Below are 19004 nucleotides of genomic sequence, written 5' to 3' on the forward strand. Positions count from 1 at the left end.
GTCCTCCTTGATTTTTCAATCCAGTACTTTCTTGACAGTGGATATGGAGCCCAGGTAGTGTCTTTGCCCTGCACTAGATAGACTCAGAAATCCAATTGACAGCCCCTCAGATAATCCCTCAGTTACTCATGGCAGGCACCAGATTTTTCATCCTGGGACATTTCACAATGGTGTATTTTCCTTTCCATTTCCTTGCAGCTTTTTTCTGTAGTATTACCTTCCATAATGCTCAGTTCACATTGCATCCAAAATATTTCCATAATGAAAAATAGGTTTGACTTTGGGTTGTGCCCACAAAAAAATTGCCCACGATGGCAGAATTTCAGGTTCAATTCCCAACAGATAACCTGCCAGTTTGGTAAGCAAGAGGATCCCCACTGGTTGCTCCAGAGAATGACTGAATGGATCCCATCTGTGTGCACACCACATATTTTCCTCAAACTTGTCGCTGAGGCTCAGCTATCTAATCTGTCAGGCTACACAATTTGCATGTGCGTTCATGTTGCAATTTACATTTTTGTTTTGACTAAATCTTGCTAGCTAACTAGCATAAACATAAACACAGGTTTCACAATAAAAATGGATGTTCCTCTCTCTTCTGTCAACTTCGCTAGCTCCTCTAGGTCATAAAAGTTATTTAAACCACAATGTTGGCACCTGTATATCCGGTACCATGATGACCAAGTGGGCCCTGTGTAGTAACGGCAGAAACAAACTGCAGCATGCATTCACAGAAATGTGCATGATCATATGGTATCCTATAAGCCATCACATCAGTGACTCACATTGGCAATACGCATCCAGTGGTGGGAAGTTTGTGAGGAATCACGTAGTGGTATCACCACTAAAAATGGTCAAGCCAACCATTCAGTCTTAACATTCTGAGAGGGTATAGAGGGTTCTTGGAGAGGTTTTACCATTTAGTACTACCAAGTGCACTAGAGGAGACACATGGTCTAGACCCACAACCAAAGTTGACTGGACACTTGAACTAATTTATGTATCCCAGTAAGTATGTGCCTTTTTTTTGGTACGTGAGAATTGCAGACAATCACGACTGCGCCGACTGTACCTTTGATTGTGTCTGCTTGTTCACATAGTAGCATACAGAACTGCCTGAATGTCCGGTGTCTGTGTGTGTCTTGGAGTATATCAGGGCCTTTAGATAATTCATTGATAGGAAGTTTGTTTGAGGTGTCCTTGCGTGCAATTTTAACAATGTTAAACCGCTGAAATGTGTATTTTTCACGACTGGTATAATGCACATTTAATGAATACTACTGTTTTTTCAAAGTTCAAAGCATACTGTGATCCCCCTACTGAATATTTTTTTAGGAGCAGATTAAAACTGAATAACCTGTTGGAAATTGCTTATGTGGTTTGTAGACCTACTAACTTATTCTTCTGGGCAGGACAAGAAAACAGGCAATTACCTGCAACTTTCTGGTAAATTAAATTTGGTCTGGTCCTTTGAACAAGGGATTTGTTAGCCTTGTTCAGAATGAACGCTTAACAACCATTCTCACAATGGTCAGTCTTTCTATGGCCTCTTCTTGATGACAGGATCATGTGTGAGACATCTCTGCACAAGGTCTTCATCCCAAGTGGTCAAATCCAGACTGCCTGTGTTAGTAGTTTGGTCTTGAGCTCTTCATCTTGTCAGCAGTCCAGGCCAGTCATATAGGTCTGTTAGGTTTTTTTTAGTTTTTTTTTTTTTTTTTTAATTTTCCAACTATATTGGCTAGACATGGAGATGCATCTGAATAATGCTGGGAGACTATGTTGCTTTGAAAATGTACCCACCAATGTCAACAAAATCTCTTACAAATGGCAATATTAGCCATTGTTGACCAAGAACTAATTGGCAAGACTACATGATTATTGTTAGAGCAAATGACAAAAAAGCCCAATAAAACAAAACAACAACCAAAAAAAAAAAAACAAGCTGGAATCAATGACAGGATACATAAGAGCACGAAGAGGGATGTGGGCACCCCCAATGTAAGTAATGCTCATGATCCTGTCATTGGAAGGAGGCCATTTGAAAGGCTGGCAAGTTTGTTTTCTTGGCTTGTTAAGAAGGATAAATTAGTAACTGAGCGGCCAGTTGAATTTCACAATTCAACCCAAGGCCATTCAGGCCAGTGCTGCTGGCCATCCATATAAGAAAGGTGCATATGCATGTTTGTGTTTATCTGATGTAGGGTCTACTTCCAAAATCCTCTCAAGGTGTTTCAAAAACTCTAGGATGTGCTACATAAAGTACAATAAGCACTGAACTCATGGCCTTTTAAGGTTTAATTACACTGATGTCTAAGAGGGTGGGGCCAAGTACTAAAAGGGATAGAAAGCTTAACAAAACCATACTAGCCTGCCCTCAAGAGGAAAAATGTTTCCTGGGCTGCAACAGTTGGTGAAGCAATAAAGAGCACGCAGAAAGGTATGAGACAAAACTCTAGGGGAGACCCATGTGTGGCCATAGGGATTAGAGGGTTGTGCCACAGAGAGAGAATTTGTAATGTTACTTGTTTTTATTTCTCAATACCTTTATTAAGACTGTATTCTGTTTTACTCCTAAAGGGAAGGGCAGTGGGGTCATTTGAGCCCTTTAGCCAGGAAGCAAAGGCAGTGGTCATGAGACCCACATGCAATTGTGTAAGTTATCCAGTTGTTACAAAGTATTTTACTTGACCTATATTTGCAGGGCTGTTCATGCAGAATCATAAGGATTACAATCTTGATACAGGATTTATTTCACTCAGACATAGGTAAAGACAATAAATCAAGGTTTGCATTAGACCTGGCAAATTTTTAACTGCAGATGTGCAGGGCCTCAGGGGAATGACTTCCACCATTACTAAATATTTTTTGCACAAAGTTAATTTATTACTGCCTAAATAGTATGCCAAAAACATGCCTATTTATCAGTACAAGTCTCATCCACAATCTTCTAATTTCATAGAGAAAAAAATCCAACCTAAGCATTAGGCATTTAATTTGAGGCTTGCGGGCCTTCCATATTTGGAGTACACCACCTCCATACTATAGGCCTGTAAGAATACAATGCCATTATCTTAAATCCAGCTCAAACGCCCCCAAACAAAACCACCAAACAGGAATACCCTAGATTATTGGTACCATCTAGAAATTAGCACAAAAAGAAACAGTATGCCTACAGTTAGGTTCAAGAAATGATAAAGCAAGCATTTTCATGACTAAACTGTGCGGAGACGGAAAAAAAATTAAAAAAATTTTGAATGTGTGGATTTTTATTTATTTATTTTTTAAGGACAATGTCAGCCCAAGAGATGGTACTGGCTACTAAGGGTTTACTACATCTCTTTTACTGCCATTACCATGAGATTCGGTATGGGTATTTTTACCAGAGAATCTTTTCCAATTATTCTGTTTACCACCTGACCTTTCATCTACTACCACCGAGGGGTCCAAATTTACCCATGACCACTTTGGTGGTCCATGCAAAAGGTATCTTAAACTGGTCTCAGGTTCTGTCAGTGATGAAATATCCAGGGGATCAGCCATGCTCTGGGATTATTTAGTGCCCACACTTACTGAGAAGAGTCTTTTTGAGACTACCACTAGGAGCCACCATTAAGCAAATTTTTAATAGGGGCTAGACATACTAATATTGAGTCAGTCACCGGAACGGTTTATGAAATGCACGTCACAAAAATCTCAAGAACCTTGTCCAGTATATTTGAAATCGAGTAGCTAATATATTTCCTTACATTTCTGATCTACAATTACTGACTCCACATTTAAAATCGACTGAACACAAGGACTCCTCTCTGTGCTGTTGCCTTTAACTGGCTATACCACAATTCCATAAAAATGTGAACTAAGACACCTGAACTATATAAGGAACAAAAATATGTAGTCAATGAGGGCTTCTTACTGTTAACAAGGAAAACTGATACCACATTAAGTAATTTCTCTGTAAAATTTTAATGGCATAATTAAAAATCTACTCCGGGGAAATGCTATCCTTTTAAAAAAAAAAAAAAAACGGAAGATACAGTATACACATACGATATATATATTAAAAGAAAATTTCAAACATATTTGCTAGTAAAAACAATGAAAAATGCAGCAATTCAATTGACAATAACAGCATGGGTAGCCACTAAAAAATACAATAAAAAGCAATATATTTATCCTAGCCAGTCAACAATTGGTGGGACTTTCAAATTAACTACAACCATAGCCTGTGGAAGAGTAAAACGTTTGAACTTGCATTTTACTCATATCAGACGTATGCTGCAGTTGTCCATTTTTTTTTTCAGTTTATTTTGAGATATATTCAAGTCATTTGGTATTCTCACCCAAGCTTTACTCCCTGCTTCCATTGGTTTCAAATTCACCAATGAAAAGAATTTTTCTCCTCATGCCAGAGAAAGTGTATAAAAGTAGTTATGTAAAATAACCTTTACAAACGTTACATCAATTCTTAACCTATACAGTTATTCAAATATTTGCATTCAAAAGAGTCAAAAACACTCAACTCCTGAGAGCTTGATTGTTGGCAATAACAATGACTAATAAGTCTGACATGATAGTTACCCGTTGTTTTCTGAGCCATGAGTAGTCTGGTGCTGAAGAAATGTCTCCAAGCATGAGAATGTCTCAGTGCACTCAGTGCATTCGTAAAGAACCTCTGAAGAATTTCCTTTATCATTTTGAGTATGGTCCATATAGTCATCCTCTATGTCCTCTGCATTATCCTTTTCAAGGACATGGTCCCCATCAGTGCCAGTGCAGCGGGAAGTTTGTCCAGCATCATCTGCTTCTCCTGTGCTTGGGTGATTTTGAAGGTGAAGCTCAAGGGATGAAGAATTCCTGAATTGAGCTGGACATCGGGGGCACTTGCTAGGTTCCTTTTTGTGATAACGCAAGTGCCGTTGGTACACACATAACAGCCCAAATCTCTTTCCACATTCCTGACACTTGTAGTTAACTCGCCCTGCTTTTCCTGATTGTTTCCCCTTAGGAAGTTGCTCTGGTGATGTGGTTTGTTCATTGTCAGAGGAGCTCTTGGTTTTCTCGTCGGGAGAACTTGGGTTTTTCTCACAATTAAGAGAATTGGGGGTAGGCCCATTTTGTGGAGCTGTATACAAGTGTTTCAAACCTGGTTTCTTTTCCAATTCGGCTTTGTGGTACATGGCTACATGCCTTCTCAAATCACAGCGCTGTGGAAAATGCCTACCACAAAATACACATGTGTGCATAGTACCCTTATGGTATCTCATGTGCCGAGATAAACTACTAGAATGATTAAAGACACGATGACAGTGCTTGCAAGGATGCAGCTTGCCATTTGGATTACCACCTCTTCTACGTCTACCTTTAGGCGGCATTCTTCGCTTAAAAGTTCTTTGTGATTCTTGATTCAGCTGATCTATTTCCTCCTGAGTTTGATGTGTGAGATGATGCTCCTTTAGAGCTGTTAACTTTTGGAAACGATCCCCACATAAACCACATCTGTATGGTGTGAAAGAGTATTCTGTATCAATCTCACTGCTAGTATCCCTAAAGATTTTAGTATCCCCATTCTTAAGATCAATAGATGTGCCATTGCTGTGGCAGTTTTCAAGTGCAGTGTCTATGTTTTTAGAGTTCACTTCGATTTCAATTTCAGATGCAAAAGTAACATCAGGTTCTTTTCCTTTGCAATGGTACAGTGAATGTGTCTGAAAATCTGACATCCAGAAAAAATTCAACTTGCACTTCCTACAAGGATATGTTTTCTCAAACTTTTTTTCCTGCTTATTCTCTGATTTACCCAAAACTGTAGGCCTGGAGGAGAAGTGGTTTTCTTTTTGATGAGCATTAAGTGCATCCACTTTAAGGAATCGCTTACCACAATGAACACAGCAGTGAAACCTTTCACTGGCATGGTCCTGGAGGTGTTTCTTAAGGTCCTGTCTACCTTCAAAGATCTTACAGCACAAAGTACACTTGTAACCTCGCTCTGTGTTTCGATACTGTTGGTGACGATGTAAACTCTGTAGGCTGTTAAATGATCTGCTACATATTTCACAACGGTAATGGCCCTGACGAGACTTGTCCAAGGTCAAGTCTGTTGGCCTTGGCCTAAATACATCTCTGTAAGGGGAAGGGTGTGGCCTTAAAGTTGGAGACACTGGTTTAGTAGGGGATGGGAAATGCGCTGGCAGGACTCCCGGAGATACAGGTTTCACAGAAGACTGTGACTGTGCCAAGCCATTCACAACTGTCAATGTGCCATTTTCTTGTAGCACATATTCTCGTGGGACTTCAAATCCATTAGATGAGCCATCCAAGGAAAATGACTCCAAAGGTCCATGAATGGCCATGTGGGCCAGCACATTTGAGTACTGACTGAACCCATCACCACACTCAGTGCAGATGAAAGTACTTGATTCTCCACCCAACTGTGCTGAAGCAACACTATTCACTGATTTCTGCTTTTCCATGATATTATTTTGTCCATGTGCTGATGGCATCACTTTTCAAATCAGCAAGTACGAGTAGAACACTATCCAAAACACCCACAAAATGTTGGAGTCAGTATGTCCACTCTCAGACTGGTTTTACAAAGATCTCCTTATGAACTGTGTGATGACCTCTCTTCTGAGGTTTTCCATGTTGTATCAGCACCTGGGGGAGGGGATTTAAAAAAAAAAAAAAAAAAAAGCAATTATTATCAAACCACTGAAGCCCAAGTTTGTTTTACAAAATTTAAAAATATTTACCAAAAGACTATGCACTATTACTATGCATTGATTTCAAATAACCTAAGCCAGGTAGGATGACATGTGTCTACCATTTCAGACTAACTGCCACTACAGGTTTAACCTGCCTCGCTGTGGCTGAAAAGGGGTTTTAGATTGACTGTGTCTACCAGATGCAGCTGTTTGACCAAGTAAGATCTTTTATTAGTGGGCACTGCCATGTTCAAGAACTCAAGCAAGGTCAAATTGTCAAGTAAGTGTTATGTTGCGTGTTTTAAACAATTGTGGAAATGCTTCTAATTTGCTTCCGAGAGATGATCTTGTTGAGATGATGCATTCATACAGTCCAATACAAAGGAAAAATTACATTAAAAATTTATAGAAGACAAACTTCAGATGCTGGAGGTTCCAATTTATTGAATCCCAAGGATAATTTCTTGGTGGCATTGTATTTTCCAAAAGATGTTAAATTCTTTTACCAGTTTTGATTTTATTTTTTCCCCACTGTGGTAGATATTTTGGTGAAACCCCATTTTCCAAGTCTTAGGTGAGGTCAAGCATTGCCTTCTACTGCAAGCATGCATACTTTTTTCCTCTTAACTGCAGTAAACCGGACTGTCCTTTCAACAACCTAGTCAGTTCTTATCCCTTACAGATTTCCAAATACTCGAGTTTGCCCCCATCAAAGTACTTCTGTACACTGGAATTCTGTTGGCTCACTTTCAGCCCTCCTCTTGTTGGATCATAATACCTTGTCTGACCACTAGGGAGACTGATCTGATATGACAAAAATATTTAGCTGATCGGGCATTGGTCATAACTGATCCACATTAAATGTGGTTTCTTTGTCTATGCCATCACAAATTTCAGAGTGTCTGCTATCAATGGCATTCATTCAGTCACTGAAAACTGACAAATCAATTTTTAGTGCTACAGAATTCCTTGGTCCCTCGTTACCTTACACATAGAAGTTTCCAATGAATTCTACGCAGTGATGTATACACATTTTAAATTAAGAAAAAAAGAGAGCACTAGTGTTGGACTGGTTGGCTACTCAGTATCAGCAGATACCGAGTTGCGTTATTACAGAAAAAGTTGATTGGTACATCCCTGACCACAGCACCACTTTCTTAGCATAATTTATATGGCATTCTCCAGTTCTCCCCACCTACTATTATCTACATCTAATACTGAACTTACAGCAAGACCTTGGTTAAGAAATTTTACAGCTTCTGCTTCCAAGACCTGCCTTAGTAATATGACTTAATCTGCACTCATGCGGTATGTTGGGTCAGCATTTATTTGCTTTATTATAATTATATAGACATACGCTGTTGACAGCACTGTGAGGGGACTCAAACTAGTGTCCAGGATCTATTCATCACTGTTACACTGTTAATACAGGTCATGATGTCTGGACCAATTTGTGCATTAGGCCAATTCTAAAAAGGATACTTCTTTCTCTAAATACAAAACTGGATTGAAGTTGATTGCGAAGCTATACTGATACTTTGACAAATTTTTGAACTGCTCAACCACCACTGTTCCAAAAGCAGGAGGCTTAAGCAGGTGTGTGCACTGCAGACTCCCAACTACTGGCGCACATCCATCATGGCTGTTCAAAAGTTGAAAACCTGATCCAGGTTTCGATCCTACTCCATCTTTTCTCTGACAAAACTTCCACTTACCAAGGCACAGACACAGAGGCATCTGAGCAGTGAACACAGTTAGTGGCAGATGAAGGAAACATAACATTTCAGTAACATTATTGCTGATGGCTTTTCTTCATTACACCTTATCTACAAATACAAGAAATATATAATTCACCCCCTGCACGTGTAGTGTCAGTGCAGCTCAGCTGCCCCACACCATACTCCTGTACATTACTCGTGTCCCGACGACAGGGACAGACTAACGCTAAAGCTAGTCAGCTTTCTGCAGATATCAGGCTGACGTCTTGTCAACACAAACAGTGCGGATGAATTAATTAGCAGACTTCCATTTCTGCCCTGCCTGTGCGGTCCATGTGTAGCTGTATGGCAAGGAAAAGCAAATTTCTTTATGTAGCACCATTCAGACAGTAGACAAATTGAAGTGCTTTACAGGGGCAAAGATATAAATTAAAAATATGACATTAAGAATACAGTAAAACTGCATTTAAAAGAAAAAAACAAACAATGCATGAATTAGTTTCGGTTTAATTATTGCTATGTTTTTTAAAAGGTGGTATTAAGCCTATTTTGCAATTGTCTTTGTGCAGCTGTTGAGCTTTAGGTCAGAGTCCATAACTACACCAAGATTTCTGGCTTGATTTCTAGATTTAAGTGTAATGGATTAAAGGTGAGCACTTCCTTAAATCTTTGCTCTATGGGGCCAAAAACAATTATTTCAATTTTTTGTGTGTTCACTTGTAGAATATTCTGGCACATCAACTCACTGATTTTCTTCAATGCACTTATTCAGCAAATTTAAAAGGGAGTGTAGTCATGTGGTGACACTTAAATAGAGTTGTGTGTCATCTGCATAATTATGCAGAGAGATGTTATAATATTCCATAATCTGAGCGAGAGGGAGGCATGTAGATGTTTAATAGAGGAGGCCCAAGAATGGACCACTGAGAAACTCCACATGATTTGTTCGCTCAGATTCATACAGTGTCAAAAAAAATGTTAGTGACCCTCTGGAATTACCTGCAAATGTGTTTTAAATTTGGTCAGATAATCTGTTAAAATAGATTGTGTTTGTTCATAATTTTAACTAATAACACACAGATCATTGTATTGTTCTTGTCCATATTGAATACATCATTCAAACATTCACAGTGTAGGTTGGAAAAATTATGTGAACCCCCTTGGCTAATGACATCAACAAAAGCTAATTCGAGTCAGGAATTAGTAAACTTAACTGTCCAGTCAATGAAATAAGATTTGAGGTATGGGCTAGAGCTACTTTTACTTATAACAAGAACTCAAACATTTTGAGATTGCTATACACAAGCAGCATGTGCTGATGTGATCAATGCCTTACAAAAAATTTTGTCACAGAAGAATTCTGATAAAAAATTGCTGATTTGCATCAAGATGGAAAGGGTAACAATCTAATCTCAACGATTAGATATTAAATCATACTAAAGGTTAGACAAACTGTTTATAAGTGGATTTAGTTCTGTGGCTACTCTCCCTAGATGTGGGCGCCCAGCTAAGATGACTCTAAAGGCACAACACAGAATGATCAATGAGTTAAGAGAGCCCAAAGAACATATTAAGGCTTAAATAAATCATTGGAGCTGGTTAACATCTCTCTTAATTAGTCTACCATATGCAAATCATGGTGCATAGATGCACTGAGCATGTTGTTCATGGCAGATCATCATGGAGGGAGCCGTTGCTCTCCCCAAAAACATACATCACAGCATTGTTTGGGAAGAACATGCAGCACTATGTATGGCGTAAAAAGGACACTGCATATCAACATGAAAACATCATCCCAACAGTGAAGTATGGTGGAGGGAGCATCATAGTTTGGGGCTGCTGTGCTGCCTCTGGGCCTTGACAGCTCACCATCAAGGGGAAAATGAATTCCCAGGTTTATCAAGGTATCTTAAAGGATAATGTCAGGGCGAATGTCCTCCAACTGGACCTCACTAGAAGTTGGGTGTAGCAGTAGGACTATGACCCTCAACATGAAAGTAAATCTTCCACAGAATCACTTCAAACTTAAGAAAATCCACCTTTTAGAGTGGTCCTGACAGAGCCCAGACTTGAACCTAATAGGGATGCTGTGGATTGACCTCAAGAGAGCTGTTAACAGCAGATATCTTAAGAATATGGCGGCGCTGAAGAATTTGTCAGGAAGAATGGTCCAACATTAAGATTAAGATCAAATCAAATTTCATTAACAATTAACACAAAACAAGGTAATTCCAAAGGGTTCATACTTTTTCTTTTCACTCTAAGTACCAATTGAACCAAGTAGTCTCTGTCTTTTAAATATGATTTGAACCAATTGAGCACAGTGAGAGAAAGTCCCACCCATTTTTCCAGTCTGTCAAGCAGTATCTTATGGTCAAACGTACCGAATGCCAATAATAATAATAATAATAATAATAATAATAATAATAATAATACCAATACCGAAATTTTTGATGCGTCACTGCTCAGAGGAATGTCATTTAAAGCTTTCAAAAGTGCAGTCTAGGTGATGTGTTCAAAATCCAGACTGAAACACAATGAAGAAATTGTTTTGAGCCAAGAAAGTGTTAAATTGCTGAAAAACAACCTTTACAATGATCTCTCTCTAAAAAAAAGGTAGGTTTGATATGGGACTATAATGATTCATTACTGAGGCATCCCGATTAGACTTTTTTTCAAAAGACATTTAATAACTTCAATCTTCAGGGCCCTGGGAAAAAGGCCTTAACAGAACTGCAGCATGTCAATGTAGCAGGTAGCAGGCCTAAGGTGTTGAACAATTTCTGTCAAGGCTGCATAATCTAGGGGGTGAAAACTGTCCAAATTAACTAGAGTAGTCTTATGCAGAGACACGGGCGACATAGCCATTTTGCCTGACATGGAGTTAGAGACAATTTGTCTTATCCTAAGGATTTTTATCTGTGAAAAAAGATGCAAAGTCATTGCATGACTTGATGGATAACAGCTGAGGAGGGACTTATGCTGAGGGGTTGTCAGTCATTGTCCGTCTGTCAATGACAGTGATTAAAGTGCGTATATTATTGTTATTTTCTTTAATGATTTAAGAAGAAAAGGATTGGCTTGCCCTTTTTAGTTGCAAATTATAGATGCAAAGTCTCCTTATAGATGTCATAATGTACCTGGAGTTTGGTTTTTCGACACCTGCGTTCTGCCTGTCTACACTCTTTTTTGAGCTATTAATAGTCTGGCATTCCTCCATGGTGCTTTTTTCTTACCATATTCAACTTTGGTCTTCATGGGGGTTTTGGCATCAAAAATATTAATAACTTTACTATAACTTTTAGAAGAGACTGTCTACGAGATCACTTACAAGAACAGAAGGCAGAGCTGGTGTGGGTGAAAAATCATGGGTGGATAATCTGCAGGTGTTTTTGTTGATATAGCACCTTCCGATTACCACTGTTTTAGTTCTGCTGGTTTCAGCAGAGATTGTCATTTTGAAAGAAAAAAACAGTAATGATCAGAACGAGCAACAGTCACCACAACCTCAGAAATATGTAGACCTTTGTTAATAATTAGGTCTAAAATATGTCTCTTATGTGTTGAATCTCTTACATGCTAGGAAAGTCCAGCATGTAAAATTGTTCTTTGGCACTGACATCTTTGGGGTTACAAATATAAATATTAAAATAATCCACTATAACAAAACAGTTAAAAATCAATAAACACAGCAGACAGTAGTTTAGCAAAGTCATCATAAAAGTTTGGACTATATTTTTGGGGCTTGTAGATGGTTACTAATATTGCTCTCAATTGAAGTGCAACATAATCAAGAGTTTAAATTTTCCATATGAAAACTGTTTGCACTAGTAGACATTATAAAATAAAAGTCGCTTCTCCAACTCCTTTCCCAAGGACTCTAGCCTCACTAATACAATGGAAGTTTGGGGTTGCTGATTCAATAAGAGCTGCTGCACTGTGGTCTTCATTTAATGAAGTTTCAGTAAAAAACATAAAATCAAGCTTTTCATGCTAATAAAAATCATAAATTAATAGTGACTTGCCAACCAGAGACTTGATGGTTAATACAGCTAAGTTTAGTGTACTAAAGGAATTGTCTGACAGTCTGTGGCTGGTGCACAACTGGTATCAGATTACATAAAGTAGCTGTGCGCTTTGAGTACACTTTGTTCATCTTGCTGGGATGTGATTGACCCTACCACCAGCTGTTTAAGATCACCGGTATGTTTAAGGGAGCGGCATGGGGTCTTTCTCATCTCTGGTAGACACACGAGTGATGATGTATGTGGTTATTACTGTTTAACAGTTCATCAATTTGACTGGTGTCAGTGTGGCAGCATTGGGTCCCTGATTGGGATAGAGACATCCTCTGAATGCCTTTGGTGATGTATAGCAGAGGTGAGGGGAAAAATATAGGCTGTCTGCCTGTGCCTCTTCGCACCAAGTACTCTGGATCCAGTGATATTTGGATGAATCCCATCAGGGTTAAAGCAGTCTCTACAGTTCCAAAAGATAGTGTAATTGTCATTAAACTTTATCCCATGTGTGAGGCATGCCAATGTCAGCCATGTATTCAGGCTCCCAAGTTGGAATGAGGCCTGAGATGAATGCATGTTGCGCTCGACAGTCAATCACTTTCTCCAGTAGCAGAGAAAAGTCTTTTTTCAGGATCTCAAAACCAGTTTTCCTTTGCAGAATGTCAGAAGACCCAGCGTGGGTAATAATCCTCATATTTCTAGGATGTATAGATAGGATAACTAGCAACAGCCCCGTTAGCCGCCTGACAGGTGTGATTTTCAGTTTTTGCTATTCTTACATGATTGGTTATAATGTCCTCAGTCCTAATAGTGTCTGACATATCAGTTGTGGAGTTAGCAACGTATAGCAAAACATATAGCAAGCAAAGAGCTGAAACTAGTCTGGACTGTACAAAAATCAGAAGAATTATTACTTATGGGTAGCACTTATGTTTTAAAATGTGCATAATCCAGATCCCCTTCTAAGTGGTGCAGGGTTTTTTTTTGTTAATTATTATTCTTGCACAACTGTTTTGCACATGTAGACCCCCCCAAAAAAAAAAATCCTTGGTTCACAGTTTTATAATTGGGAAATGTGTTTACAATTTACTTTATAAAAAAATTACAGTTTTATATTTAAGGAAACAACACTCTTGTTCACTTGTTGAATGTACAAAAAAATTTAACTTCCCAGGATAAATCCAAATTGTGTTTTAACCACACCCTCATCCTTGTTCTGACTTATGGAATCGAAATTGAACATTTAATGCTCTTTCTACAGAATCCTTTTATTGGACCATGGTTTGGTAACTTTTGAATTCCATTAGGCAAGTGTCTTTGCTAGATATCTATCTGACAGTGCTGTAGGTAAATTTAAGGAAGTGATTCAATCAGCCCTTAATCCACTGCCATATCACAATATAACAAAATTTGTATGCTAACTTTAGTCCCTCCCAAATTGATCATCTTGTTTGATAGTGCTGCAGGCTCAATGAGAATGGCACTCGACTATATTGTCCTTCTAAAAAGATGATAATAAAACAAAGGAGGTTAGCTCCATGGTTTAACTCCCAAACCCGCTTATTAAAGCACACTATGCGAAAATTTGAAAGGACATGGCATTCTACCAAACTGCTAGAATCCCACTTAGCCTGGCATAATAGTCTTAAAACATACAGAAAGGCTGCTCTGGCATTACAGAGGGCCTATCACTCATCTTTAATAGGAGGAAAATAAAAACAACCCTAGATTTCTTTTCTGCACTATAGTCACAGCTCTATTGATCCATAGCTCTCAGTAGTGACAATTTCATGAGCTTCTTTAATGATAAAATTCTAACAGAGACAAAATTCACCACCTCCTTCCCTCAACCCGCACCGATTTATCTTCAAACACAGGAACCTTATAAAAACAGCTGTAAAACCTAATATATACTTACAGTTTTTCTCTCATCGACCTTCGCCAACTAACTTCAACAATGTCTTCATCTAAACCCTCAACCTGTCTGTTAGACTCGATCCCAACAAGGCTGCTTAACAAAGTTTTACTCTCAGTTAGCACCTATTTATTAGATATAATCAATCGATCTTTATTAACAGGCTATGTACTGCAGTCTTTTAAAATAGCTGTAATAAAACCTCTTCTTAAAAAGCCTACTCTTGATCCAACTGATTTAGCCAACTATAGACCCATATCTAACCTTCCCTCTCTCTTTAAGATCCCTGAGAAAGCTGTCGCAAACCAGTTGTATGACTTTTTACATAGTTTATTTAAGGGTTTCAGTCAGGATTTAGAGTGCATCAGAGCACAGAGACAGCAGTGGTAGAAGTTACAAATGATCTTCTAATTGCATTGGAAAAAAAGGACTTGTCTCCTTACTTGTCTTGTTAGATCTTAGTGCTGCATCTAACCTGGTTTAAGTCCTATTTATCAGATCAATTTCAATTTGTGCACATTAACAATAAATCCTCCATATACTCAAAAGTTAGTCACGATGTTCCACGCGGTTCTGTGCTTGGACCAGTTCTATTCACCTTGTTTGCTTCCTTAAGGCAATATTGTTAGGAAACACTCCATAAACTTCCATTGTTATGCAGCTGATACCCAATTGTACTTATCAATGAAGCCAGATGAAACCAATCAGTTATCTAAACTTCCAGTATGCGTTAACCAAATAAAGACCATGATGACCAGCAACTTACTTCTTTTAAATTCAGAAAAAGCTGAAGTTATTGTACTTGGCCCGCAACAGCTCAGAAACACATTATCTAATGATATACTTACTCTAGAGCGCATTGCCCTGGCCTCCAGCATCACAGTTAGGAATCTTGGAGTCTCTTTGATCAGCATATGTCTTTTAACTCCCACATAAAACAAACTCCAATGATTGCCTTTTTTTACCTAAGTAACATTGTAAAAATCAGGCACATCCTGACTCAAAAAGACGCAGAAAAACTACATACATGCTTTTGTTCCTGCTAGGTGGGATTATTGCAACTTCTTATTAGCTGGCTGTCCCAACAAATCTTTAAATATTCTCCAGCTGATCCAGAATGCTGCAGCCTGAGTACTGACAGGAACTAGGAAAAGAGATCATATTTCTCCTGTGTTAACTTGTCTGCATTGGCTCCCTATAATGTCCAGATTTGAATTTAAAATCCTCCTCCTCACCTACGAAGCCCTTAATGGTCAGGCACCACCATAACTTAAAGAGCTCATAGTACCCTATTATTCCAGTAAAACACTGCCCTTCCAGAATGCAGTGGTTCCTAGAGTCTCCAAAAGTAGAATGGGATTCAGAGCCTTCAGTTATCAGGCTCCACTACTGTGGAACCTTCTTCTAGTTTGGGTCTGGGAGGCAGACACCCTCTCTGCGTTTATGAGTACGCTTAAAAACCTTCCTTTTTGATAAAACTTATAGTTAGGGCTGGCTCAGGCTTGAACCATCCCCTACTCATGCTGCCATAGGCCAGGACTGCCGGAGGATGTCCCCATGATGCACTGAGCTTCTCTTTCCTCCTCTCCCATCAAAGCTTTTTACTAACTTGATGACGTCTCTCTCCCGTAGTTTTGCCCTCTCTCGTCTCTCTCCTCCTGTCGCTTTCTGCAGGTATCTCTGCCCCTGATGCCGAGAGTTTGGAAACCACCTACAGCCACCATGATCCTGCTCAACACCCAATGCTTCAATTATTAGGATCATCATCATTATTATTATTATAATAAGTCTAATTAGTATAATATTAGCACTATTATTGTAATTATTAGTTTTATTACTAGTGTCATTATTATTGTACATCTTGATGTGGTACCTGTATTGTGCTATTCTCTCTCTCCCTCTCCTCCCGCCCCGAGGCAGACAGCCACCCACCATGAGCCGGGTACTGTTCAAGATTTCTGCCGCTTTTGCCAAGTACTTGCTCATCGGGGTATGTTGGGTCTCTGTAAATATAACTATAAAGAGTATGGTATAGACCTGCTCTATATGAAAAGTGCCCCGAGATAACCTCTGTTATGATGTGGCGCTATATAAATAAAACTGAATTGAATTGAATCATCAAGAATCGAATATATATCCGACCCTACTGAGCTGGTAGTGTACAGTGGGGTTTTAGAGCTCTTTTCCCTGAAAACAGCTGCCTGCAGCGGTCACAAACATTGCTTTAAGAGCATTGAGGTTGAACAAGAGACAGCTCTTGGTAAGTAAAGAGATGAAGTTTGACGCTGATCTCACAATGTTTCTTCTAGACTGGTAGGTAAACAGCTCTTAAAATTAACATTGGCTATGTAGCAATAGCAAAAACATACATATAGCACCTTTAACTGTTTACACATCAAATAAATTCCCAACTCTAAAAATTTTTTTTTGTCAAACAATTTAATAATAATAATGCTGAAGAAAACCAGACATTTGTCCATGTATTTCAGAAGAACCTAGTCTGTTGCTAGAAGAAAATTCTTGCACATAAGAAGGTGGCAATTAATTATTATTTTCATTACTACTTAATTTGATGATTATTTTCTCGATCAATTGTTTGGTCTATAAAATGTCAGAAAATAGTAAAAAATTGTCAGAATTTTAAACTGCAACTGATGTCATATTCAAATTGTTTTATTTTACCAACAGTCCGAAACTGTTTGGTATCACATGACGATGAAAAGCATCAAATGCCTTACTTTTAAGAAGCTGGAAACAGTAAATATTTGGCATTTCTGCTTAAAAAAAAAAACAAACCTTAAGAATCAAGTAAGAATCAATTATCAGTACGGTTGCAGACTAATTTTCTGTCTATTGCCTAATTGATTAATGACATAATTGTTGCAGCTCTAAAACACTTAACAACACAATGCAATATGCCAGAAAAACTAGAGGAACTTTTTCCTGATCACAACACAGCATCATGTGACAAAACAAGCAGACAAATTTAGGTAAACTGAAGATGATATTGCATTCAGATTAATCTTTTTGTACCTACAAAAAAACATTTTCAAAATCTCAGCGCATGAGACAAAATACACAATCACAGATCCAAATAAAATTCTGAGTGAACTCTACCAAAGACACTACAGCCATCAAAAGCTGACCTCATGCAAAATTAAAGTCTTTCATTGCACACCTGGGCCTGCAGTATAAATGGATGTATGAAATGACCCACTTATGTGCTGTTCACTGCACTGAAACAATGGAATCTAAACCACACAGTATTGTGAGCAAATGAACCACACATTGCAAATAAATTAACAGTGGCTTGCAGTTTCACCGGAGATGACAACCAGTATCAGTTGTTCTGCAGTATATTTGATGATAGTGTCTATTTTTGCAATATATTGCAGTTAAATCACACTTCTAGAGTGCTGCTCCCTCATCATGCTACATCGTTTGTAGTATATCTGGACAATTTTCCGTGCTCCATCTGCTACAAATCGCTCACTCCCTGTATGTTAGGAAGGGGTGTTAGGCTGTAGCAGGATTTAGACAGCTTGTCTTTGTCACTTAATATCCTACTGAGGTTAAGATGTGGTTTTCAAACAACGGCAGCACTCCAGAAGCCTGATTTACCTGCAATATGTTGACAAAATAATGGTCTATTTTAGCAATATACTGCAGAAAAACTGATACCTATTGTCATATCATTAATTGAAACCGCCCGCCACTGTTGATTTATTTGCACTTTGTAGACAACGATAGGGCAAAAAATATGAATGGTTTTCCCATGGCTTATTGTAGTCAATGTATGCATTATAAATTGTAATGTGAAGAAAACAAATATATAAGTCCACTACCATACTACAAATATTGCGATACATTAATAAACCCTAGTCAAAGAAATGTCTCAGCAAAATGAAACTTTTTTTCTATAGCGGATATCCGTTTCGGGGATATAGCTATAACCAAAATGAAAATTCAAGATTGTCCATCAACATGATGCACAAAGAATTAACTCAATGTTCAGAATTTCACATTTACCGTGAACAGTGCGTTTAAAAGCAGATGCATGCCGCCAGGGGGCGACTGAAGCCTTCACTACCATGCATCTATTGTATTTAGGCAGCTGTTTAACGTTAGCCTACTTTAAAGCTAACGTTAATTTGGAAACAATGCGTGTTGGCGAAGGCTTAGTGAAAGACGTAAAGCTGGAGACGGGCGTACATTAAGAGCAGCCTACAAACTGTCTCAACGTAATGTGAAGCTGTAGGCTGATACTATGGTTAGGCGATAGCTAACGTTAGCTGTTGCTAGCTGACGCTACATAGCAAGGGGCGAACTGTGATTTCTATTAAACCAGACGTTTAGGTGTCAGCCAGTTCAGCTCAAACAGTCAACTTAGACAAGACTTACCATAAAATCTATTAAATCTCAGGATACAGTGAATCTCATTTGCAGCGTCCCACTGACTCCTGCTCTATGGCCGATTTCTGCTCACTGCTGTAGGCCGGGGCTGTCTCTCTCGGAGCTTCTTAAGATGGTAACGGCTATGACATCATGACGCACGGTGCATACGTTGATGTCGTTTTTCCAAAAATGTAACAAAAAAAAAAAAAAAAAAAGACACCCTACAATAAAGTGTCCCATTTAACCACACATT

At 38.6% G+C, this 19004-nt stretch overlaps 1 protein-coding gene across 1 annotated transcript; it reads right to left on the minus strand.

The window, feature by feature from the left end:
* Positions 1–3555: 3555 nt before the first annotated feature.
* Positions 3556–18886, minus strand: si:dkeyp-84f3.5 (uncharacterized protein LOC334144 homolog). Its single transcript, XM_040116991.1, has 2 exons — positions 18758–18886; positions 3556–6657 (listed from the first exon to the last, which is right to left on the minus strand). The coding sequence occupies exon 2, from the start codon at positions 6501–6503 to the stop codon at positions 4578–4580; it is 1926 nt and encodes a 641-aa protein (XP_039972925.1). The 5' UTR covers positions 6504–6657; positions 18758–18886; the 3' UTR covers positions 3556–4577.
* Positions 18887–19004: the final 118 nt, after the last annotated feature.

The sequence above is a fragment of the Xiphias gladius genome, chromosome 22 (genome assembly GCF_016859285.1).
Source record: "Xiphias gladius isolate SHS-SW01 ecotype Sanya breed wild chromosome 22, ASM1685928v1, whole genome shotgun sequence".
Taxonomy (NCBI): domain Eukaryota; kingdom Metazoa; phylum Chordata; class Actinopteri; order Istiophoriformes; family Xiphiidae; genus Xiphias; species Xiphias gladius.